We start from the raw sequence: 24,870 nt of genomic DNA on the forward strand, positions 1-24,870 counted from the left end.
TCAGTGGTAGGGAGGCGAGCAGGCCAGAGGTGGATGAACGCAGTGCCCTTGTTTGGGTGTAGGGCCTGATCAGAGCCTGGAGGTACTGAGGTGCCGTTCCCCTCACAGCTCCATAGGCAAGCACCATGGTCTTGTAGCGGATGCGAGCTTCAACTGGAAGCCAGTGGAGAGAGCGGAGGAGCGGGGTGACGTGAGAGAACTTGGGAAGGTTGAACACCAGACGGGCTGCGGCGTTCTGGATGAGTTGTAGGGGTTTAGATCATTTATGACCAAGCCAAGGTCTTCCTGTGTAGATAAGCATTCTAGCCAGTCTGACGATAAGTTCATTCGTTTCTACCAAGGAACAGCCAGTCATTGTTCTAATTCTTGATTATAATTACACACACATTCAGTACTAGGATTAAAATAAAATTCATACATCTATACAGTAACATAATAGTATTCTGATTAGTCAGTCCTGATTGAAATGTATACATAATTAGTCATTGATTAAAAAAATCCCTTAACACTATCTAGAAATGAAAGCATTTTATGTATCTAGTCCCCCCATTTTTGAAGGTTTCACACGTTTTTAGACAAATTCACTTAGTGTATTACATTTATTCAAGTTTAGTATTTGGTCCCATATTCCTAGCACACTATGGCTACATCAAGCTTGTGACTACAAATTTGTTGGATGCATTTGCTTTTTTAGGTTGTGTTTCAGATTACTCTGCCCAATAGAAATGTAATGGTATATAATGTATTTTGTCATTTTGGAGTCACTTCTATTGTAAATAAGAATATGATATGTTTCTGAACACTTCTACATTAATGTGGATGCTTCCATGATTCCAGATAATCATGAGTGATTTGTGAATAATGATGAGTGAGGAAGTTAGAGGCATAAATATTATACCCTAACCTCTCCTGTTATTGATAATGGTGAGCGGTTAGAATGTTTTAGGGGCATGATCTTTGTGCGTCTAACTGTCTCGCTCATCCTTATTCACCCTCAAATAACAGGTGACATTCTATCTTGTAGGTTCATATAAGACATTTAATATCAAATCCAAAATGCTGGAGTTTTGAGCTGAATTTAAAAGTTTTAGCTTCACTGGCCAAGTAAATACCTAGGGGACCAGTGTCCACAAATGGTATTCTTTTTTTTTTTTTTTCAATGAATTCTTTGTAGATATTTATTTTTGTTGTTGACATTTTAGTCATTTCGAAGACACTCTTACCCAGAGTGACTTACAGTAGTGAGTGCATACATTTTCATACTTTTTTTTGTACTGGTCCCCCAAGGGAATCGAACCAACAACCCTGCATTACAAGCATCATCCTCTACCAACTGAGCATCCTCGCCGGTGGCCCATGTTATTAAGGTGATAATTGTACTTCAGGGACCCTCTGTTGCTTTGTTGTAGTCAGAGGCATTGTTAGAGGGGGCGTAATCTTTTTTAATATAATTGAGGAGGGATGCAGATAGTTGCAGTGCCCCAAATAAAGTCAGATGTTATACCATGCATAAGCTATGCAGAGGGCAGGCTGTATTATGTTACATGACTAATATTCCAAATACATTAAGAAAAAATGTAAATGATGAAGTAGTGTGTATACATCAGATGTCTGATTTAAGCTGAATAAATCTGAGCATGACCAACTGTATTTCATTTCCTGAAAAGGGCTTGTTTTACTTTACTTGACTGGTGTAAACATGCTCCAGGATGTTTTTATCTTGTCGTATTTCATTGTTAACGGCTCATACTCGCTTATCTAAATCCCATATCCATCAAAAACATATTCTGCTACCACATCACCCATGTCTGCGTTGCATTCCAAAAGGCACCCTATTCCCTTTATAGTGCAGTACTTTTGACCAGGGCCCGTGAGACTTGTCAATAGTAGTGTACAATATAGGTAAAAGGGTACCATTTGGGATGCACACATACTTCTAACACCATCTGGACCTTTCATTTCCATGACCCTTAGTGAACTAATAATTAATCAGAACAAGCCCACTTTATTAATGATGTATGACGTTCACCATTCAAATCTGAGGTAACCCCTTGAATAGGCATTACCTAATGAGACCATCAAAGCTAAACACATGCACATGATGTCAATATTTGATTCTATTCCACCACCATGGGTGCATCTCATGTGTTTCCTTGATTCCTTTTTCTTAGCCGCCTCCTTGAACTGTGTTGGACGCGAGGAATCAATTAAATACTATTGAGATTTTACCTCCATGATCTCAATTCAGAGTTTCCTGAAAGGAGTGTATGATGTGAGAGGGTCAGGGGATAGCCTACTTCGCGGTAGTAATGGTACCTTGGCAACTGCAGAGTTAATGGGTGATATTTAAAGGGCTGGTCGTGGATCCCTCCCCCAGGTTTCATACAGGTTGTATTCACTCGCTCTCTGGATCTGCAGCATATCAACAGGCAGGAGAGGTTTGCTTCTGACAGTGACTGACGGAAGTATGTAAGTCTAGTTTCATTAGATTCTTTGCAAGATGAATTAGCATTGAGATACTTTTTGATCTTGATATTCTTTTTTTGCTACAGGAGTGCATTTATATTTCAATGTGTTATGTAGCAACTGGTTGACAGGAAAATTATAGTATTTATCTATATTCATCTATTAATTAATTTATTGAAAGTATATGCAATTAATATTTTAAAAATTATGATAAATAAGGTTACTTTTACTTGCTTTTCATGGTAATGATCCAGCATGAATGTAATACATGGAATGGATAAATAGCTGCTCTGAATTAATTTCATCCTAGACATCAACATTTGTATTTCCTTCTGTACCTGCATACTTATTCTCAACCCCACGGTACACCACAATGATATGAAATGAATTGTAGACCGGTGAGTGTGGTACCAACGATCCACATGAGTAAAGTACAACTGTTATTTGTGCCTTTCTCAGTTCCCGTTTCATTTTTTCACAGAGTGAGGTACAAGGTCACTATGGGTACCAGCTCCTCATCATACGCCCCCAAGACAGTCTACCTAGATGTGGATGGGAAAATGCAGAAGGTGAGTGAGACCAGCGATCTGTATATAATGACAAGATGCTCATGTTCCAAAGGCGGGGAGGCAGGCGACAAGCTTAGGTCCCAAATAAGCTCATGAAAACACATTGGGCTTATTTTTGACAGATTTTGGCAAGAGTGAAACTTCTTGCCTCTTCCTCTTTGGTGAGACTGAGTGACACAACTTATGATCCTGGTACACCAGCTGCCATTATCAGTTCATTACAGCATTACAACAACAATGACATGCATGTTTTTAAGGAATTATATAACACTTTATAAGGAGGAGCTTTAAGTAGTGTAACTGAATCATAGGTATTGAAGGGATGGATGCTTGAGGTACATCAATTATATTAATTTGTAATTGTCATGAATGAGGATGTAAAGAAAGTTGAAGGAAAATGTGTTTTATGTTTGACGTTGATTGCATTAGCGGATTTTTAGATGTAGTAAATGTGAAGTAGTTTGAAGGATAGAGCTTACAACTCAAACCACTTGAACTCTCTCTGCCTTACATGTGACCACCTTGTGTTCATCTCCTGTGAACGTATGGGGGCTTTGGTCAGGTCAAGAGATGCCGAGATAAGACACAGGTGATTCACAGGTGGTTGTGACACAAAGGCAGGTCTAACACCTGGAGTGAACATGCTGTCATCATTATTGATATTCATTCTATTGATTTCAGTTGTTAGGAGTTTACGGTTATAAAGAAAACCATTACTTGAGTAGTATTATTTATCTTCAGTATCCCTGAATTACAGTACCAAGGCACTATTAAGTATGAAGATGTGCAGTTTGATCAACATCAGTACTATTTGTATCTTTAAATGTTCTTGCCCCTGTTTTTAGGTGATTTTCAGTCGATACTGCAGCCCCTGTGACATCCGAGAACTGCTGTGTTCTTCCTCTAACATAGCTAGGTCAGTGGCACCTCACTGCCCCTTTTCACTCAAACACAAACACATCTTCATTTGAGCCAGTTTGCTACAGCAGGAAAATAGTCCTGCAGCAACAGAAAATGTGGATTATAATTCATGGACATTTTGGTTGGGGTTGATACATTTTTTGTAAGGTGAAATCAAGTCTAAAATTTTAAAGTGGAAATTACAAACGTCAGAAGCGTTTTTAATCCTCAAATACACCAGTTTTACATTTCGTCTATTGCAGGAAAATTCTCCTGCAGCAGGGTGGTCAAATTAAGATCATACATCTGTACACCCTTATGTCCTGCACTTATCAACAATGTTAAATCAATATGCCAACTGTCTAACATTACTTATTATGCTAAAACTCTTGAGTTTGCATTATGGATCTCCTCGCCTTTGAAGTTTGCATTGTCTGTCCTCTGCTTCAAAGTGTTTTTTTTACTTACCATTTCCCTTTTCCCCACTTAACATGATGCAGCCTACAATACTTTGATTTATTTAATACTTTGTGTAATACTTTGATTTGTCCTCAGAAATACTGCTATAAGGCTGGTGGACTCGGAGGGAGCGCTGGTCTCCATCGATCCCACAATGCCTACCAACACCCCAAAGTAATGACACGTGTTTTTGGAAACACTATTTTTTACAGTCCGTTGTTTGACCTGGTATTTATTCAGATAATACAGTGTGAATAGGTAATACGCTTATATTAGTCATTGGTTTGGTGTAGACATGGTAGCAGAAAGTATACATTATTACCATATCATTTCCTACAATATATACACTACAGTGCAAAAGTTTGGGGTCACTTAGAAATGTTCTTTTTTTTAAAGAAAAGTTTGAGAAACAGACGCCTCACAAGTCCTCAACTGGCAGATTCATTAAATAGTACCTGCAAAACAGTGAAGAGGTGACTCTGGGATGCGGGCCTTCTAGACAGTGTTCCTGTGTCTGTGTTATTTTGCCCATCTTAATCTTTTCTTTTTATTGGCCAGTCTGAGATATGGCGTCTTCCTTGCAACTCTGCCTAGAAGGCCAGCATACCGGAGTCGCCTCTTCAATGTTGATGTTGAGACTGGTGTTTTACGGGTACTATTTAATGAAGCTGCCAGTTGATGACTAGTGAGGCCTCTCAAACTAGACACTTTAATGTACTTGTCCTCTTGCTCAGTTGTGCACCGGGGCATCCCACTCCTGTTTCTATTCTGGTTAGAGCCAATTTGCTCTGTTCTGTGAAGGGAATAGTACACAGCGTTGTACGAGATCTTCAGTTTCTTGGCAATTTCTCACATGGAATAGTCTTCATTTCTCAGAACAAGAATAGACTGACGAGTTTCAGAAGAAAGTTCTTTGTTTCTGGCCATTTTGAGCCTGTAATCGAACCCACAAATGCTGATCCTCCAGATACTCAACTAGTCTAAAGAAGGCCAGTTTTATTGCTTCTTTAATCAGAACAACAGTTTTCAGCTGTGCTAACATAACTGCAAAAGGGTTTTCTAATGATAAATTAGCCTTTTAAAATTATACATTTAGATTAGCTAACACAATGTGCCATTGGAACACAGGAGTGATGGTTGCTGATAATGGGCCTCTGTACGCCTAATGTAGATATTCTGTTAAAAGAAACAGGTGTTTCCAGCTACAATAGTCATTTGCAACATTAACAATGTCTACACTGTATTTCTGATCAGTTTGATGTTATTTTAATGGACAAAAAAAAATATTTTCTTTCACAAACAAGGACATTTCTAAGTGACCCCAAACTTTTGAACGGTAGTGTATATACAGTGCCTTGCGAAAGTATTCGGCCCCCTTGAACTTTGCGACCTTTTGCCACATTTCAGGCTTCAAACAAAGAAATAAAACTGTATTTTTTTTGTGAAGAATCAACAACAAGTGGGACACAATCATGAAGTGGAACGACATTTATTGGATATTTCAAACTTTTTTAACAAATCAAAAACTGAAAAATTGGGCGTGCAAGATTATTCAGCCCCCTTAAGTTAATACTTTGTAGCGCCACCTTTTGCTGCGATTACAGCTGTAAGTCGCTTGGGGTATGTCAAATGTAAACAACAAAAAATGAACTGGAACAATACTTTAAAGTAATATTGTGACACTGTAAACGTTTTTCCAGATGGTTCAAGCTAAATCACTTAAATTGGAGGGTGGGATACTAGCTGCAATTACTGTGGTTACTGAAATCTGTTGTTGTTTTGTCTCATCGCAGCTCCCAGTACAAGGTAATGCCTCAGTCGACTGGTCAGGTGGGAGGTACGCTACAATACGAAGCATTTGCGAATTCTATAATTTTCAGTCACACATACAGTAATGGTAAACAGATAATACAGAAACAAAGTCAGAACCACCGATACATATTTTTCCTCCTTTCAGACAAAGAAGACATGTTCCAGAATGTTTTGTCTCAGGTGGCAGAGCAATTTAGCAGGTGATATACAAGTATTACATTTGTCATATTTTAGTCATTTAGCAGAAACTCTTATCCAGAGTGTTTAGTATAGTTTATTTGATCAAGTTAGAAATTATATCTGAGAAAATATCTGTGGCCATCGCACCAATTTCTGGTTTTGTCTCTCTTTTCATTCATCTGTTCAGTCTAATGTGTTGATTTGATTGATTTTAAGAATGCATACGTGTCCACTGTTGCCTAGGCTCACACAGATTTCTGCTCAATTCAAGGAGCTATGTTTTCCTCTATTTCTGTTTCAGGGCTTTTAGAATCAATGAGTTGAAGACAGAGGTGACCAATAGGCTTGCCATGTTGGAGAAGAGAGTGGAGTGTGAGTGATGGCGTTACTGTATTAACGTTGGCGCCACTGGCTTTAGTTTGTGGGAATATTCACACCTACACTGTATATACTTTTATATGCAATATAAAAATGGAATATATAAAAAATAATATCGGTTTTGTTGTGAAATACTGTATACATTGACTCTCTGTTGCAGTAGAGGGGCTTAAAATGGTGGAGATTGAGAAGTGCAAGAATGACCTGAGGAAATTACGGGATGAGATGACCTCAAAGGGAGGAGGAAGGTCAGACAACTGCAAATAAACCAAATTATCATATCAGATAGTAGTAATAATAATAATAATAATGAATTAAACAGAATCCAGATGTATATGTCTACATTTACAACATTTAAGTTTAAAAGGTCAATGTTGGTGAGGTCAATGTTGAAAAGATTATATAGAAGACACTCAAATCCGTGTTGATTCATTCAAAAGGCCTTTTAAGGGCCCAAAGTAACATATTGTTCAGTACATTTCCCTTTAAGGGGCAATCTGCAATTGCTACATCCATTTTTGGATTGTTAAATTAATGATATCCATTGATTCTTAAAGAATATAACTTATAAATGCCTAAGTTCAACTGTCCTACCCCATCAGATCCCAAAATATAAGCATGTTTTAATACCTTTTTTGTAAACAATGTAATTGTAAACAAACACTGTATACCCTCAAAACATGGTTCAAACCATAATTGTTTCCTAGTGGATAGTCAGATTTGTCTATGAATTTGAGTGGTTACCATTCTCCAGCTCAATCCTCAGCTCTTTCCAAAACAGAGGCAGGGTAGCCGCTTTTGTTATTCTTTAAACTGCAGATTGTCTAATTAATACTGCATGCGTGGTCTATTATGATTCAAATAAGCCATATGTTGCCCTTAAATCAGTGTTGATTGAAGGCCCATTACATGAAAGACCCTTGAATATGTTCTTATATATTCTTAACTTGTAAGCTACCACCCCTCTGTTTTCCCCAATATTGCTTCTTATTATTAGAGTGACTTGTGGTTGCAAATATAGCTTCACAGAGGATGGCAAGAAACTCTCCCCAAGACGAGACGTTCCAAATTACCCAAAGGTAAACCGTTAAAGCATAATAACCAGTACACCGTTTGTTAATGGTGAATAAATGACTTACATTACTCTTTGCACTATGTCTACAGTATACTCTATCCCAGGAGACCATAGAAGCTCTGAAGAAACCTACATTTGATGTTTGGCATTGGGAGCACAATGAGGTTGGGGATATTTCATGTAGCCTAATTTGGGCAAATATGCATTGCATGTATGTATAAATGTATTTTTATCTGACAAATGATTATTCTTGCTTTGGTACTTTTTCCAAGGCAATCTATAAAGATAGCTAATCAGCGTCTTAGTCCCAATTGCTATGTGTAGCATTAAACATATTCTGATGGTACTCATTACTGTATTGTGTTTCCATTGTGGAGATGTTAAGCTGTCTGGAGTACATGTATCATGATCTGGGCCTGGTGAAGGAATTTAATATGAACCCCATCACACTGAAACGATGGCTGGTGAGTTATATCCACACTTGTGAAACCCCTATCTTTACCCAAGTAGTCATTTGCCTCGATTTCCATTCTTTATCTCATGGAAGTAAAAATATGCACTTATGAGCTGATTCAAAATATGCACACTATTAAAAAAAAGGCTTGATTTCTTGTTTGTAAGATGTTTGTTGCTTTGTGTTTCAGCTTGGAATCCAGGAGAATTACCGCAACAACCCGTTCCATAACTTCCGCCACTGCTTCTGTGTCAGTCAGATGATGTATGGAATGATTCACTTGTGCAACTTACAAGTGAGAACACACCTCATATTGTGTGTGTGTGTGTGTGTGTGTGTGTGTGTGTGTGTGTGTGTGTGTGTGTGTGTGTGTGTGTGTGTGTGTGTGTGTGTGTGTGTGTGTGTGTGTGTGTGTGTGTGTCACTCTGACTCTAGCTGTGTTTCTCAGGAGAGGCTCACCATGACTGACATGTGCATCCTCATGACAGCTGCCGTGTGTCACGACCTAGATCACCCAGGCTACAACAACACGTAGGTCACATTACATATACCTTTATATATATATACAGTTGAAGGTTTACATACACTTAGGTTGGAGTCATTAAAACTCGTTTTTAAACCACTCCACAAATTAATTATGTCATTGCTTTAGAAGCTTCTGATATGCTAATTTACATAATTTGAGTCAATTGGAAGTGAATCTGTGGATGTATTTCAAAGCCTACCTTCCAACTCTGCCTCTTTGCTTGACATCATGGGAAAATCATCCAAGACCTCAGGAAAAAAAATTGTTGACCTCCACAAGTCTGGTTCATCCTTGGGAGCAATTTCCAAATGCCTGAGGTACCATGTTCATCTGTACAAACAATAGTACGCAAGTAGAAACACCATGGTACCACGCAGCTGTCATAGCACTCAGGAAGGAGATGCGTTCTGTCTCCTGGAGATGAACGTACTTTGGTTATGAAAAGCGCAAATCAATCCCAGAACAACAGCAAAGGACGTTGTAAAGATGCTGGAGGAAACAGATACAAAAGTATCTATATCAACAGTAAAACGAGTCCTATATCGACATAACCTGAAAGTCCTCTCAACAAGAGGACAAGCCACTGCTCCAAAACTGCCATAAAAAGCCAGACTACAGTTTGCAACTGCACATGGGGACAAATATCGTACTTTTTGGAGAAATGTCCTCTGGTCTGATGAAACAAAAATAGAACTGTTTGGCCATAATGACCATCGTTATGTTTGGAGGAAAAAGGGGGAGGCTTGCAAGCCGAAGAACACCATCCCAACTGTGAAGCACGGGGGTGGCAGCATCATGTTGTGGGGGTGCTTTGCTGCAGGAGAGACTGGTGCACTTCACAAAACAGATGGCATCATGAGGAAGGACAATTATCAGTCAGGAAGTTAAAGCTTGGTCGCAAATGGGTCTTCCAAATGGACAATGACCCCAAGCATACTTCGAAAGTTATGGCTAAAGGACAACAAAGTCAAGGTATTGGAGAGGCCATCACAAGCCCTGACCTCAAACATATAGAACATTTGTGGGCAGAACTGAAAAAGCGTGTGAGAGCAAGGAGGCCTACAAACCTGACTCAGTTACACCAGCTCTGTCAGGAGGAATGGGCCAAAATTCACCCAACTTATTGTGGGAAGCTTGTGGAAGGCTTCCCAAAATGTTTTACCCAAGTTAAACAATTTAAAGGCAATGCTCCCAAATACTAATTGAGTGTATGTAAACTTCTGACCCACTAGAAATGTGATGAAATAAATAAAGCTGAAATAAATCATTATCTCTACTATTATTCTGACATTTCACATTCTTCAAATAAAGTGGTGATCGTAACTGATCTAAGACAGGAAATGTTTACTAGGATTACATGTCAGGAGTTGTGAAAAACTGAGTTTAAATGTATTTGGCTAAGGTGTATGTTAACTTCCGTCTTCAACTGTGTGTGTGTGTATGTGTATATATATGTGTGTGTATATATATATACACACACATATACATATACACACAGTGGGGAGAACAAGTATTTGATACACTGCCGATTTTGCAGGTTTTCCTACTTACAAAGCATGTAGAGATCTGTCATTTTTATCATAGGTACACTTCAACTGTGAGAAACGGAATCTAAAACAAAAATCCAGAAAATCACCTACCAACCAATGCAATAAAATGCAAATTAATTACTTAGAAAATCACATTATCATTTTTGGATTTTTGTTTTAGATTCCGTCTCAGTTGAAGTGTACCTATGATAAAAATTACAGACCTCTACATGCTTTGTAAGTAGGAAAATCAGCAGTGTATCAAATACTTGTTCTCCCCACTGTTTATGTCTATATATAGTACCAGTCAAAAGTTTGGACACACCTACTCATTCATGGGTTTTTCTTTATTTTTACTATTTTCTACATTGTAGCATAATAGTGAAGAAATAACACGTATGGAATCATGTAGAAACCAAAAAAATGTTAAACAAAAGTATATTTTAGATTTGAGATTCTTCAAAGTAGCCACCCTTTGCCTTGATGCCAGCTTTGAACACTCTTGGCATTCTCTCAACCAGCTTCATGAGGTTGTCACCTGGAATGCATTTCAATTAACAGTTATGCCTTGTTAAAAGTTAATTTGTGGAATTTCTTTCCATCTTTATGAGTTTTAGCCAATCAGTTGTGTTGTGAGAAGGTAGGTGTGGTATACAGAAGATGGCCCTATTTGGTCAATGACCAAGTCCATATTATGGCAAGAACAGCTCAGATAAGCAAAGAGAAACGTCAGTCCATCATTGATTGAAGACATGAAGGTCAGTCAATACGTAAAATGTGCAGTCGCAAAAACCATCAAGTGCTATGATGAAACTGGCTCTCATGAGGACCGCCAAAGGAAAGGAAGACCCAGAGTTACCTCTGCTGCAGAGGATAAGTTCATTAGCGTTAACTGGCTCTCATGAGGACCGCCAAAAGAAAGGAAGACCCAGAGTTACCTCTGCTGCAGAGGATAAGTTCATTAGAGTTAACTGGCTCTGAGGACCGCCAAAGGAAAGGAAGACCCAGAGTTACCTCTGCTGCAGAGGATAAGTTCTTGGATAAGTTCTTCATTTTTGCAAATGTATAAAAAATCCATACAGAAATATCTAATTTACATAAGTATTCACAACCCTGAGTCAATACATGTTAGAATCACCTTTGGTAGCAATTACAGCTGCAAATCTGTCTCTAAGAGCTTTGCACATGTAGATTGTACAATATGTGCACATCTATTATTTTAAAAGTTATTCAATTATGTTGAGGCTCAGATCTGGGGAAGGGTGCCAGAACATGTCTGCAACATTAAGGTCCCCAACAATGCAGTGTCCTCCATCATTCTTAAATGGAAGAAGTTTGGAACCACCAAGACTCTTCCGAAAGCTGTCAGCCCAGCCAAACTGAGAAATCAGGGGAGAAGGGCCTTCAGGGAGGTGACCAAGAACTGGATGGTCACTCTGACAGAGCTCTAGAGTTCATCTGTGGAGATGGAAGAACCTTCCAGGAGGACAACCATCTCTGCAGCACTCCACCAAGCAGGCCTTTATGGTAGAGTGGCCAGACGGAAGCCACTCCTCAGAAAAAGGCACATGACAGCCCGCTTAAAGTGTGTTTAAAGGCACCTGAAGACTCTGACTTTGAGAAATAAGATTCTTGGGTCTGACGAATTCTTTGGCCTGAATGCCAAGCGCCATGCTGTGGGGATGTTTTTCAGCAGCAGGGACTGGGAGACTAGTCAGGATAGAGGCAAAGATGAACGGAGCAAAGTACAGAAAATCCTGGATGAAAACTTACTTATAATAAGAACAGCAATGATGACAATTAAACTTACTAAATAAGAAAGGGGAGGAGGGAGACCTCAAACTGGAGCAAAGATTCACCTTCCAACAGGACTACGATCCTCAGCACACTGCCAAGACAATGCAGGAGTGGCTTTGGGACAAGTCTCTGAATGTCCTTGAGTGGCCCAGCTAGAGCCCGGACTTGGAAACCGATTTAACATATCTGGAGAGACCTGAATATACTTGTGTGCTAATGCTATGTCCTGTGGCAGGTACCAGATAAATGCTCACACAGAGCTGGCGGTGCGCTACAACGACATCTCGCCCCTGGAGAACCATCACTGTGCCGTGGCCTTCCAGATCATCTCCATGCCAGAGTGTAACATCTTCGCCAACATAGAAACGGAAGCCTTCAAACACCTCAGACAGGTGAGGCACCAGGTTTCTCACAGCAAGGACCTCACTGCAATTTGAATAACAAAGCATTTGTGAAGTAGCATGTATTATAGTTCAGAAGCTAAAAATGGGGTTTAGCTAAGGTAGGATAACTATACACTGAGTGTACAAAACATTAGGATCACCTTCCTATTATTGAGTTGTACCCCCTTTTGTCCTCAGAACAGCCTCAATTCATCAGGCATGGACTGTTCAAGTTGTCGAAAGCATTCCACAGGGATGCTGGCCCATGTTGACTCCAATGCTTTCCACAGTTGTGTCATGTTGGCTGGATGTCTTTTGGGTGGTGGATCATTCTTGATACACACAGGAAACTGTTGAGCATGAAAACCCCAGCCGCGTTGCACTTCTTGACACATTCAAACCGGTGCGCCTGGCATCTACTACCATACCCCGTTCAAAGGCACTTAAATATTTTTGTCATTCACCCTATGAATGGCGCACACACACAATCCTTGTCTCAATTGTCTCAAGGCTTAAAAATCCTTCTTTAACTTGTCTCCTCCCCTTCCTCTATACTGATTTGAAGTGGATTTAACAAGTGACTTTAATAATGGATCATAGCTCATCTGGATTCACCTGGTCAGTCTAGGTCATGGAAAGAGCAGGTGTTCCTCATGTTTTGTACACTGTGTATAGCCTACCATGATTAGAAACCAACATTATTGTAAAATAAATGGTATTACACATCACCACCTAAACATAGGGATGGCTTTTGTTTGTGATTTTGGCCAGGATTGGTTTCTAGTATAGTATAATGATATTATTTGCGACCTTGGCAGGCTATCATCACTCTCATCTTAGCCACAGATATGGCCAGACACGGTGAGATACTGGACTCCTTCAAGCAGAACGTGGACAACTTTGACTTCACCAACCACAAGCATGTGACATGTGTATGTATGCAATTACGTATATCCTCAAGTCAAGGTTGATATACAGCATGTGTCAAATGTATTGCAGAGACTTTGGGGGATGCCCAAACCCGGGTCTAGCAATGGACAACCCAGCACCTTAACCTTAATGCCAAGACGTCTGAACCTCTTTACAAGGTTGTTAGGTGTTACATCCGTTATGATTGAGGATTGTTGTTGCGTCTCTGTGCAGCTAAAGCTGGTGTTGATCAAGTGCTGTGACATCTCCAATGAGGTGAGACCCACGGAGGTGGCCGAGCCCTGGCTAGACTGCCTGCTGGAGGAATACTTTATGCAGGTGAGTTACTGCTTTTTTGAAAATGATTGTCAATTAACTCACCATTATTTTAAATAATAACCATAATTGTGAAGAAAAAGTATAGTCTTGACTAATCTCGGTCACAGAACAAAAATCATGCAAATTAAGTTCTGGGGGAGACAAGAGTAGCAAAGTCTCCACCCCTCCAAATGAAAACTCTCAGCCAGTTTCGGGCATGTCTATGGGACAAATGTCCCTTCCCCTTCGAAAATGTGAGAGCCTGTGAAATTCAGATTTGTCCAAACGATTAGTGACAAAACAGTTGTGTACTGGAACAAAGTTCTCATTAGTCGTTGAATCCCACAGTCTGTCGACAGATGTTACTACCATTTATGGTACGTGTATTTGTCAACGATAGATGTCCACGAGTCTTGACCAACCTTTAATGTTGCAAGGAAGTATTTTCACCTTAAAGATATTTACATTTCTTCTCATGAAATCACACAAATCCTTGGTTTAAGGCAAACTATATATGCATTTGCCAATGGGTGTGGGGAGGTGTGCCTCTTTCTTTCCAATGAGGAAAGAAGCAAATGTTCTGTATAGGCTTTCATGATCTGTTTTTGTGTTCAGAGTGACAGAGAGAAATCTGAGGGTCTCCCAGTAGCTCCATTCATGGATCGGGACAAAGTGACCAAACCCACCGCTCAGATTGGCTTCATCAAATTCGTCCTCATTCCCATGTTTGAGACTGTTATGAAGGTGTGTTTCTGTTTCCGAGTGAGCCTGAGACTGAGATCCCGAGTGAGATTCAACAATCCAAAATGTTTGCCAACAAAAATGTATGCTATAACACTGTGGGGCAGTTTCCTGGACAGGTGTTCAAACTTTAGAACCCAGTTCCTACATTTTAATATAAAAATTGATTTGATCAAACAAAACTATGATACATTTTATCTCTGGGACCCTCAGGGTGGCAAATCAGAGCAAGATAACTGAATGTAAGTACATTATTTACCTTCAGAGGTGAATGTATCAAACCAGTTGCCGTGATACTAGTTTTTTGTTGTTGTGCACTCTCCTCAAACAATAGCATAGTATTTTTTCACTGTAATAGCAACTGTAAATTTGACAGTGCAGTTAGATAAAAAAAGAATTTAAACTTTCTGCCCATGTAAGACATGTCTATGTCCTGGGAAATGTTCTTGTTACTTACAACAACATGCTAATCACATTAGCTCAACCTTCCCGGTAGAGGTTAATCTATGGATGTAAATCAGTGGTGGCAGGTGACTTAAAAAAAATGTTTGTAGGATAATGGATGAAAACTATTTTGGGACAAAAAGCTAATGGGATGACACACATTCATGTTCTGAGCCACTCTTAAATGACTACATCTAAATGTGTGTCCTAGCTTTTTCCCCAGATTGAGGAGATTATGGTGCAGCCTTTGCGGGATTCTCGAGACCACTATGAAGAACTTAAACAGATTGACGATGCCATGACTGAGGTAAAACCCTTCTCCTCACACCTCGTTGACCTCAAGAATCGAGGTCAATCTCATTTACATTGTATGTTAAAAATAAATGGAACAAACATGGAATACATTATGGCTGACTCATTATACAGACTCTTGAGAAAAAAAAACAATAGAGAACATGGGCATTTGTAGTTAAAATTGCGTTTCATTATTTTCCTGAATTGACTGAAGTTAAGCTGAATGTGTCATGACCATTGAAAATGGGGGTCCTTTTATACATTTGTTTGCTGAAAATACAAAATAAATGTTTCTTCAATGCATAATTAACTCAAAGATATCGAATTTGGCCATCAGTTCCCCCTTGAAAAAATTAAGTGCATGACACCTCTGCCTCATCATTGCTTTCCTTTTATTGTGTGTAGATGCGGTATGTCCTGTTATAAGGCACTACTACAGCAGAGTAGTGATGATAATAACTGGCTCAGGGGTGAAGTTTCCCCTATGTGCAGATCGAGACTCAGCTTCCTCAATCCTAACCTTCGCACTAGTGGGGAAACGTTTAAACTGACCCAAGATCAGCGGCTAGGGGTAACTTCACCCAATAACTGTGGCCTTAGTCCTTAGACTATCTACCAGCTTTATTACTCTATAAAATCCCTCCACCGCCATCTTGTGTTAACATAAAGGTGTCTTTTGTTCTACAAGGCACAGAAGAAAAAAACTGAGAGCAAGTCATTAGGAGGAAAGAAGAAATAAACTTTTCCTGCAAACTCATTGGTGCCTTGTAAGTTTAAACGTTAGATAGATGTGACGTGCCCTCCTCTTTCACTCTCTGACCAAACTTTATCCCATTAATGATGTAGTTTACTTTTATCCCAACATGAACAGGATATTTAGAGGGGGACCTGATCCTAAATGAACACTTCTACTCTGAGACATGCAGCCCATACAGCATTGGTATGGTTTCAATAGTAAGTGTCATGTGCCATCTAGTGGTCATACCAGTGTTACCATATGGTTTATTAGGCTTCAGATTAAATACATGTATGAACTTCACAGGCTTGTGAAAGTGCACAGGGATTTTGATACTGCTTTACAATAAATATTGAGGGTCTTATTCTACTGATATGATGATCGATGCTTGACATCCATTTGACAAATAAACATTCTCGCTCTTATCCATAATAATCTTGTCAGGTAAACGCTATTTAACGGAATTTTTTTTTGGACAAAATTATCAGTAGAGTTTCAAAATGCAATGGAAACACATTGAACTTCAGATTTGTATTCGGTACATGAAAATGGCTTTTTGTGTCGCCACGGAAAGCCAAAACCCCTGCTCATGCAAACCTGGTGATTAGATGGTCCTGTGTAGATTATATTTTCAACCAGAAACTATCAGGAAATAACACTGATGTATGTTTTTCCAATGAGGAAACCAATGTTTGTTTAAACAGCTCTTGTACAATATGATACACAACAAATGTAATTGTGACTGCACTGGGCCTTTAAATCAACTCATGTTACATAGCAGCATTGCTGATTTATCATATGATTGATATTGTTATGACATTCTATAAAAGGTAAAGCTTTTATACTAACTATTTTAGAAGGCATATTGACATGGCTGTTCTATTGTAGAGAAGTGTGTGTGTGTGTGTGTGTGTGTGTGTGTAATAGGTCTACCTCACCCCACCCCTCTCTTTTGACACCTAGTTCTGTGTGACCTTTGGTACTATCTCCAGCAGATGCATATTATGCAATCTTTTCCTCTTATCCTGTTCTCCTCATTTGACCCTTGACCAGAAGTAGAAATAATCCAGGATCACAACTCTGGGGGGTGAGATCTGTTGTGTCCTAATCATGTACTTTCCTCCCCCTTGAATTGCATGTGTTGATATGTCAGCGGTGGCTGGTGTCACTTTAAATCGAAGGATATGTTCATTGTAATGGCTAACATTCCATTCAAGCCATTGCTATGAGCCGTCTTTCCTTTACCAACCACCACTGTTAAATGTATTATCTGTATATTAATCAGCCTTTGAATAAGATCCCATTGATGGATGGCTATGTCGATAACGCCTCACTTTACAATGTAGATCTTCTGTTGTTCATAATGATAGTCTTATTACACAATAACCCTCATTCCCAATTAACTGGTTATGCCCACCTCTGTTTTCTGGCTTTAGAGACCTCGGATGGTGTTTCCATTCCGAGGGGGAAGCAAGGCGTCTGCCTGAGCCTGAGCAACCGGCTTGGTTTTGGCCATAGAAAGGGAGACTCCTCCCCTAATACCACAACTTCCTGTAGTTATATAGTTATGTAGCCAGCCCAGGCAAGTAGGGTGGAGAAAAATACAAATTAACCAATCAGCACCTTCCCTCTCTCCTTAGCCCCTCCCAACATAAAGTGAGAAGAGGAGAGAAGACGGCAGTGATATTGTTTGACCTTAGGGGTGGCAACACTGGGGCTGGTTTTGTTTCTTCTTGTTACTTTTGCACAAGGTTTTCTTTTGGTAGAGAAGGATGAAACATTTAGGGACAAATATGAAGAGATTGTGTCTTCTAAATTAGTATGCGAGGTAGGTTAAATAATAGTATTTATAATATGGATAGTATTTACAAAGGGTTTTTCATTGTATGGGGCTAACGTGTACTGTACCTCAGCCACCTTATGGGAATTTTAAAGACAAAGTTGGAGATTAGGGACATATAGCAGGTCGGAAGTATTTTAACTTAGCCAGTTTTGTATAAACCACTACATGATTTACAGTGAAGGGACAAATACATTTCTACCAGTGTATATTTTGACACGTGCGTGTATGACTTTGCATATCAAATAAAATTGCAATACTTATTGGCCGATCATCTCGAAGATGTCTTTATTTTAAACTTGCGTCTCCTGAGAAACTGGAGAGGTCAGTGTTTGACAACTATTACACTACATTTTATTTCTCCACCTGCTGGTTATTTGGGACACCTTTTCCGTTCTGAGGCCTAACTAAGACCTTTTATCACACTAGTTTTCCTCTTGAAAAATAGTTATCCATCATTATCAACCTGGTCTCTCATACATACTATACACACAAACAACCAGAAGCAATAGCCAGCTGCAAAACATTCACAATGCGGAGTGATATAACATCACAACTTTATATATCAGGGATCAGCAACTAGATTTTTTCTTGAGAGATGTTCAGGGGGCCAGAACATAAATACAAATAATTATGCAGACTGAAAATTGACCTCAAGAAGCCCAAAAAATATAACATTAGACTAAAACATAATTTCAAACCTTGCTTAAATTTGTATACCATCACATAAATCCAATCAAAATCCAATTAAATGATATTTGTCACATGCTTTGTAAACAACAGTTGTAGACTAACAATGCAGAAAGAAAGAAAAATAGAGAAACAATAGAATAAAAAAATGACACTAAATAGTAAAAGTTATAATAATATACAATGAGTAACGATAACTTGGCTTAACATTGTAGTGTTTTCACGATACCAACCTTGTATTAATGATACAATACCAGGCCAAAGAAATAATAGAAAAGTAACACACTTAATACTATGCTATGAGTAATGATAACGTCGCTATACACTCACTATATCTCTTTATTATGCGTAGGAATACTTCGTAACAGATTTCCAAAATTAAAATGACTGGTAGTTGATTTGCTGGTGTTTTTAGTCTTTTATGTCCAACAATTAATTGTTTTTTTTTTAAACCCTTTATTTCGTTTATTGTATTTTTTGCACAGAAAACTTGGGGTGCCACATAAAATTACCTGGGGGCTGCTCTATATGATGATGATAATTGCACTACTATGAAGAATCTGTGAAACAGATTTCAGGTTGTTCTGTCGCAGTCCTGGTCGGCCTTGCTGACCTCGTCGATGTGGAAGACCTAGCCATTGAGGGCGGAGGAGAAGGCGGAGGCCAGGCGCTGGGCCTGGCAGTGCAATGTCTTCTTCGCCTTGCTGTCAGCATCAAGATGACCGGCTCTGAGGGCTGGGCCTTCTGGAGGTGCCTCCCCAGGTGGATTGTACTCCTCAGAGCGCTGGCTGGGGAAACACCCTTGTCACACTCTCCATCTCCCTGAGTAAGTCATCTCGCTGCCAGTAAGGCCATCAGAAGGCCAGCAGAAGCCCCAGCAAGGATCAACGCTCGCACATTATCTATGGAAAAAGCAGAAACAGGCAGATAAGGCTACTCTATTTGACCATCATTCCATATACCTAAAGCTGAGTTCACAGAGACCTTCTGAGTAAATCTAGACCAATCTCAACTAGCTGGTTTAGATTTTGGAACACTGGAACCTGTTCACATAGAAAATCAGACAAAATCCAAAACTGATCAATCCACATGTTCAATCTTTCTAAACTGAGAAAATCTCAGTTTTAGAACTTTTAAATGGGATTGTCAGATTCTCTGTTTTTGTTTTAGCCTTTCTCAGATGGTCTTTGTGAAAATAAAGTAATTCCTTGTTCACCACTGCAACCACCCAAGCCATAGACTTCTCTCTGCTTCTGCACAAACGGCACATCAAGTCTGACACCAACAGGCTCCTGAACAGTTTATATCCCTAAGCCATAAGACTGCTGAATAGCTTACAGAATGGCTACACGGACCGAGATACCCTAATTTTGCAGTCTCTATGCACATTCACAGGGCCCTGCACACGTACACACACTGACACGCCAACACACATACAATCACTGACTCCATCATTTGCTCACCCACACATAATATGCACATACATATATACTGACTCTACACATACCCACTCACATACAGTTGAAGTCGGAAGTTTACATACACCTGTCAGGACCCGGTTACGAACCCGGGTCTCCGGAGTGAGAAACAGTCACTTAACCAACTGAGCCACGAATAGTCGGCAGAACCCAGAAGATGAGGCAGACACAGCAGTACTTGAGACGGTGTATTTAATGTAGTAAAAAGTGAAGTCCTTCAGGAACACATGTAACTCCACAACCTCAAAAGGAATTCCACAAGAACAAAGGTAATCCTCCAAGACAAAAAAGGTAAATCCACAAGGTGGTAGGTAAAGCACAAAAAGCCTCAAAAGATACTCAAAAAATAAATAAACAAGAACAAAAAACAGAATTCCACAAGAGCATCCACCAGGATCAACAAGAGTTAACAGAATACTAGGGCTGGGTGCTAACATACAAACACAGAGCAAAGGACTGAGGAAAACAAAGGGTTTAAATACAATCAGGGGAAACGAGGCACAGGTGCAAATAATAATGGGGATCAAGGGAAAACAAAAGGTCAAAAGGCACAATGGGGGCATCTAGTGACCAAAAACCGGAACAACCCTGGCCAAATCCTGACAACACCTTAGCCAAATAGATTTAAACTCAGTTTTTAACAATTCCTGGCATTTAATCCTAGTAAAAATGATCTTACTTAGGTCAGCTAGGATCACCACTTTATTTTAAGAATGTGAAATGTCAGAATAATAGTAGAGTGATTTATTTCAGCTTTATTTCGTTCATCACATTCCCAGTGGGTCAGAGGTTTACATACACTAAATTAGTATTTGGTAGCATTGCCTTTAAATTGTTTACCTTGGGTAAAACATTTTGGGTAGCCTTCCACAAGCTTCCCACAATAAGTTGGGTGAATTGTGGCCCATTCCTCCTGACAGAGCTGGTGTAACTGAATCAGGTTTGTAGGCCTCTTTGCTCGCACAAACTTTTTCAGTTCTGCACACAAATTTTCGATGAGATTGAGGTCAGGGCTTTGTGATGGCCACTCCAATAACTTGACTTTGTTGTCCTTTAGCCATTTTGCCACAACTTTGAAAGTATGCATTGTCCATTTGGAAAACCCATTTGCGACCAAGCTTTAACATCCTGTCTTGACATGTTGCTTCAATATATCCACATAATTTTCCTACCTCATGATGCCATCTATTTTGTGAAGTGCACCAGTCCCACCTGCAGCAAAGCACCCCCACAACATGATGCTGCCACCCTCGTGCTTCACAGTTGGGATGGTGTTCTTCGGCTTGCAAGCCTCCCCCTTTTTCCTCCAAATATAACGATGGTCATTATGGCCAAACAGTTATATTTTTGTTTCATCAGACCAGAGGACATTTCTCCAAAATGTCATCTTTGTCCCCATTTGCAGTTGCAAACCGTAATCTGGCTTTTTATGGCGCAGTGGCTTCTTCCTTGCTGAGTGGACTTTTAGGTTATGTCGATATAGACTCGTTTTTACTGTGGATATAGATACTTTTGTACCCGTTTCATCCAGCATCTTCAAAAGGTATTTTGCTGTTGTTCTGGGATTGATTCGCACTTTCGCACCAAAGTACGTTCATCTCTAGGAGACAGAATGCGTCTCCTTCCTGAGAGGTATGACGGCTGCGTGGTCCCATGGTGTTTATACTTACGTACTATTGTTTGTACAGATGATGGTACCTTCAGGCGTTTGGAAATTGCTCCCGATAATGAACCAGACTTGTGGAGGTCTACAATTGTTTTTCTGAGGTCTTGGCTGATTTCTTTTGATTTCCCCATGATGTCAAGCAAAGAGGCACTGAGTTTGTAGGTAGGCCTTGAAATGCATCCACAGGTATACCTCCAATTGACTATTGCAATCTCCATAGAAAAACAAAGGGCGATAGAATGTCCTTACTGAAGAGCTCAGTGACTTTCAATGTCATAGGATGTCACATTTTGTCAAATTTCTGCCCTGCTAGAGCTTTCCCGGTCAACTGTAAGGGGTGTTATTGTGAAGTGAAAATACCTAGGAGCAACAACGGCTCAGCTGCGAAGTAGTAGGCCACACAAAGTCACAGAACGTGACCGGCGAGTGCTGAAGCACATGGCGCATAAAAATGGTCTATCCTTGGTTGCAACTATCACTACTGAGTTCCAAACTGCCTCTGGAAGCAATGTCAGCTCAATAACTGTTCCTCGGGAGCTTCATGTAATAGGTTCCCATGGCCAAGCAGTCGCACACAAGCCTAAGATCACAATGCGCAATGCCAGCGTCGGCTGGAATGGTGTAAAGTTTGCCGCCATTGGACTCTGGAGCAGTGAAAACGCATTCTCTGGAGTGATGAATCATGCTTCACCATCTGGCAGTCTGAAGGACAAATCTGCATTTGCGGATGCCAGGAGAATGCTACTTGCCCGAATGATTTGTGCCAACTGTGAAGTTTTGTAGAGGAAAAATAATGGTCTGGGGCTGTTTTCATGGTTCGGGATAGGCCCCTTAGTTCCAGTGAAGGGAAATCTTAACGCTACGGCATACAATCACATTCTAGACGATTCTGTGCTTCCAACTTTGTGGCAACAGTTCAGTAAGGCTTTTTCCTGTTCCAGCATGACAATGCCCCTGTGCACAAAGTGAGGTCCATACAACAATGGTTTGTTGAGATTGGTGTGGAAGAACTTGATTGGCCTGCACAGTGCCCTGACCTCAACCCCATCGAAACCTCTTGGGATTAATTGGAACGCCGACTGCGAGCCACACGGTCACAGACCTATTCTGCCCTAATCTCCTAACATCAGTGCCCAACCTCATGTAATGCTCTTGTGGCTGAATAGAATAAAGTCCCCACAGCAATGTTCCAACATCTAGTAGAAAGCCTTCCTAGAAGAGTGGAGGCTGATATAGCAGCGAAGGGGGACCAACTCCATATTAATGCCCATGATTTTGGAATGAGATGTTCGACGATCAGGTGTCTGTATACTTTTGGTAATGTAGTGTATCTACCTTTATCGTTCCAGTAACCCAGCACATTGTAAATATGGTACTGGAACTGACCCTGTATACAGTATGCTTGCTTACTTTATGGTGTTCTTATTTTTATATATTGTGTGTTTTTGGTTCTACCCTGTTATTTTTAGTATTACATTGTTATTGATTACTGCATTGTTGTAGTTAGAGCTTGCAAGAAAGGCATTTCACTCTACTTGTGCATGTGACATTAAAACTAGAATTGTACTGTGGAAATTTACACTGCACATTTTATGAATGGAAAACTCATGTTATCGTATTCATTTTTGTTTTCAATTTGTGTAATCCATTAATTCTAACTCTAAATTCTAACTCTAAATAAAGCTTGTTTTTTATGTGACCAATTTTTTATTATTAGATTTTGTCAAGTGTGCAGGTACTGTACATGATTATTTGATTTTATCATCAATGTAATTTATCGTCAGCATAAACTTCATCGTTTCCTTAATTATTCATTATAAAAGTTATACTACTTCAATTGTATAAAGGCCTAAAGGTTGCAGAAAAAAGTCCATGTTAAAGAATCCATAAGAAACCATAGTAACTACCTGGTAATAAGCAGGCTATGAAAGAGAAAGAGAAAAAGAAAGAGGAGGCCAGAAGTTTAAAATTGCTAAAAGCCATTCTGATCCATATTCATCCTCTTGGGAATCCCTTTCATAATAGATTTCTCAACCTTCTTTCTATGGTTTTCATATTTCAATTTTGACAATATTGCATAAGAGGCTTTTTATTTTGGTTTTGAACTTTTGCACATTTCCTCCCTGCTTGACAAGAGAGACGCCGAGCAGTCGCTTGACTGAGCCATGATGGGGGATTGGATGTCTCAACTCTCTGACTTGATTTACGACTCAAATGCCACTTGTTCGACGATCAGGTGTCTGTATACTTTTGGTAATGTAGTGTATCTACCTTTATCGTTCCAGTAACCCAGCACATTGAAATATGGTAAAACTGACCCTGTATGCTTGCTTATTTATGTCTCTTATTTTTATATATTGTGTGTTTTTGGTTCTACCCTGTTATTTTTAGTATTACATTGTTATTGATTACTGCATTGTTGTAGTTAGAGCTTGCAAGAAAGGCATTTCACTCTACTTGTGCATGTGACATTAAAACTAGAATTGTACTGTGGATTTGCTGAAAGTAACCTGAAGCATTACACATACGGAAGGTAAAATGTCTACAGCAAAATGTCCTCCGTTAAAGCTGAGTCTCAAAGAAGATTGAGGAAATTAAGTAACCTACTGCAAACTCATAGACACAGTATCAGGTTACTTTCAGCAAAACCCCTGGATAGCTAATCTGTTTGGTCAACAAAGCAGTGACAAATCACTCCTCAATCCTTCTGCTCAGCTCCCCTGAAATACCACCCTGCCTGAAATTAAATGTATTTAAACTGCAACTGTCACAATTTTAAAAAATGCTTGAACTCTCCAATGAGTTCAGGGAATTTGAGTAGCCGTGTCTCCGTTACACTCAGCCAAATATTGATGACCGATGTTCAGATCAGGTGACACATTCTTGTTATTCCCTTATTTGGGAATGGTGTTGCCCCAATGAAGTGTGTGTGTACCCATTTGATTGGAAGTTTTGAAAGATTTCAAAAAAGTAATATATATTATAATCAAATAAATATTATTTGTCACATGTTTTGTAAACAACACATGTAGACTAAGAGTGAAATGCTTACTTACTGGCCCCTCAAACAATGCAGAGAGAAAAATAATGAAAAGATAATACCTTCATTGTAGAATAATCAAACAAATTGAGATTTACCAATGTACTTACAAAGTTTGAAAGATTATTGCATTTTAAACTCATTGAGGAAAATGTTGTGATGCAATAAAAGTCTTTTTTTTAAAAA

The 24,870-nt window shown here is 39.5% G+C and overlaps 1 protein-coding gene across 2 annotated transcripts; it reads left to right on the plus strand.

The window, feature by feature from the left end:
• The first annotated feature begins 2,396 nt into the window (after positions 1 to 2,396).
• On the plus strand, positions 2,397 to 18,079 carry pde9ab (phosphodiesterase 9ab). Of its 2 annotated transcripts, XM_065023788.1 has the most exons (21): positions 2,397 to 2,469; positions 2,948 to 3,035; positions 3,881 to 3,951; positions 4,491 to 4,568; positions 6,188 to 6,231; positions 6,352 to 6,406; positions 6,688 to 6,758; positions 6,925 to 7,012; positions 7,762 to 7,843; positions 7,929 to 8,003; positions 8,217 to 8,303; positions 8,484 to 8,588; positions 8,742 to 8,824; positions 12,381 to 12,537; positions 13,347 to 13,460; positions 13,672 to 13,776; positions 14,371 to 14,499; positions 15,152 to 15,247; positions 15,923 to 16,001; positions 16,106 to 16,188; positions 17,611 to 18,079. In XM_065023788.1, the coding sequence occupies exons 2-19, from the start codon at positions 2,967 to 2,969 to the stop codon at positions 15,971 to 15,973; spliced, it is 1,560 nt and encodes a 519-aa protein (XP_064879860.1). In that variant the 5' UTR covers positions 2,397 to 2,469; positions 2,948 to 2,966; the 3' UTR covers positions 15,974 to 16,001; positions 16,106 to 16,188; positions 17,611 to 18,079. The 2 variants fall into 2 exon arrangements, with proteins under 2 accessions (XP_064879860.1, XP_029527372.1); XM_029671512.2 differs by lacking the exons at positions 15,923 to 16,001; positions 16,106 to 16,188.
• The last annotated feature ends 6,791 nt before the right edge of the window (positions 18,080 to 24,870 follow it).

Source organism: Oncorhynchus nerka, linkage group LG10, assembly GCF_034236695.1.
Source record: "Oncorhynchus nerka isolate Pitt River linkage group LG10, Oner_Uvic_2.0, whole genome shotgun sequence".
Lineage (NCBI taxonomy): Eukaryota > Metazoa > Chordata > Actinopteri > Salmoniformes > Salmonidae > Oncorhynchus > Oncorhynchus nerka.

Coding starts and splice junctions, on each gene's coding strand:
- pde9ab (XM_065023788.1), top strand. CDS start 2,967: ATGGGTACCAGCTCCTCATCATACGCCCCCAAGACAGTCTACCTAGAT. Junction 6,232..6,351: donor GTCGACTGGTCAGGTGGGAG/GTACGCTACAAT, acceptor TCCTCCTTTCAG/ACAAAGAAGACATGTTCCAG. Junction 6,759..6,924: donor GTTGGAGAAGAGAGTGGAGT/GTGAGTGATGGC, acceptor TCTCTGTTGCAG/TAGAGGGGCTTAAAATGGTG.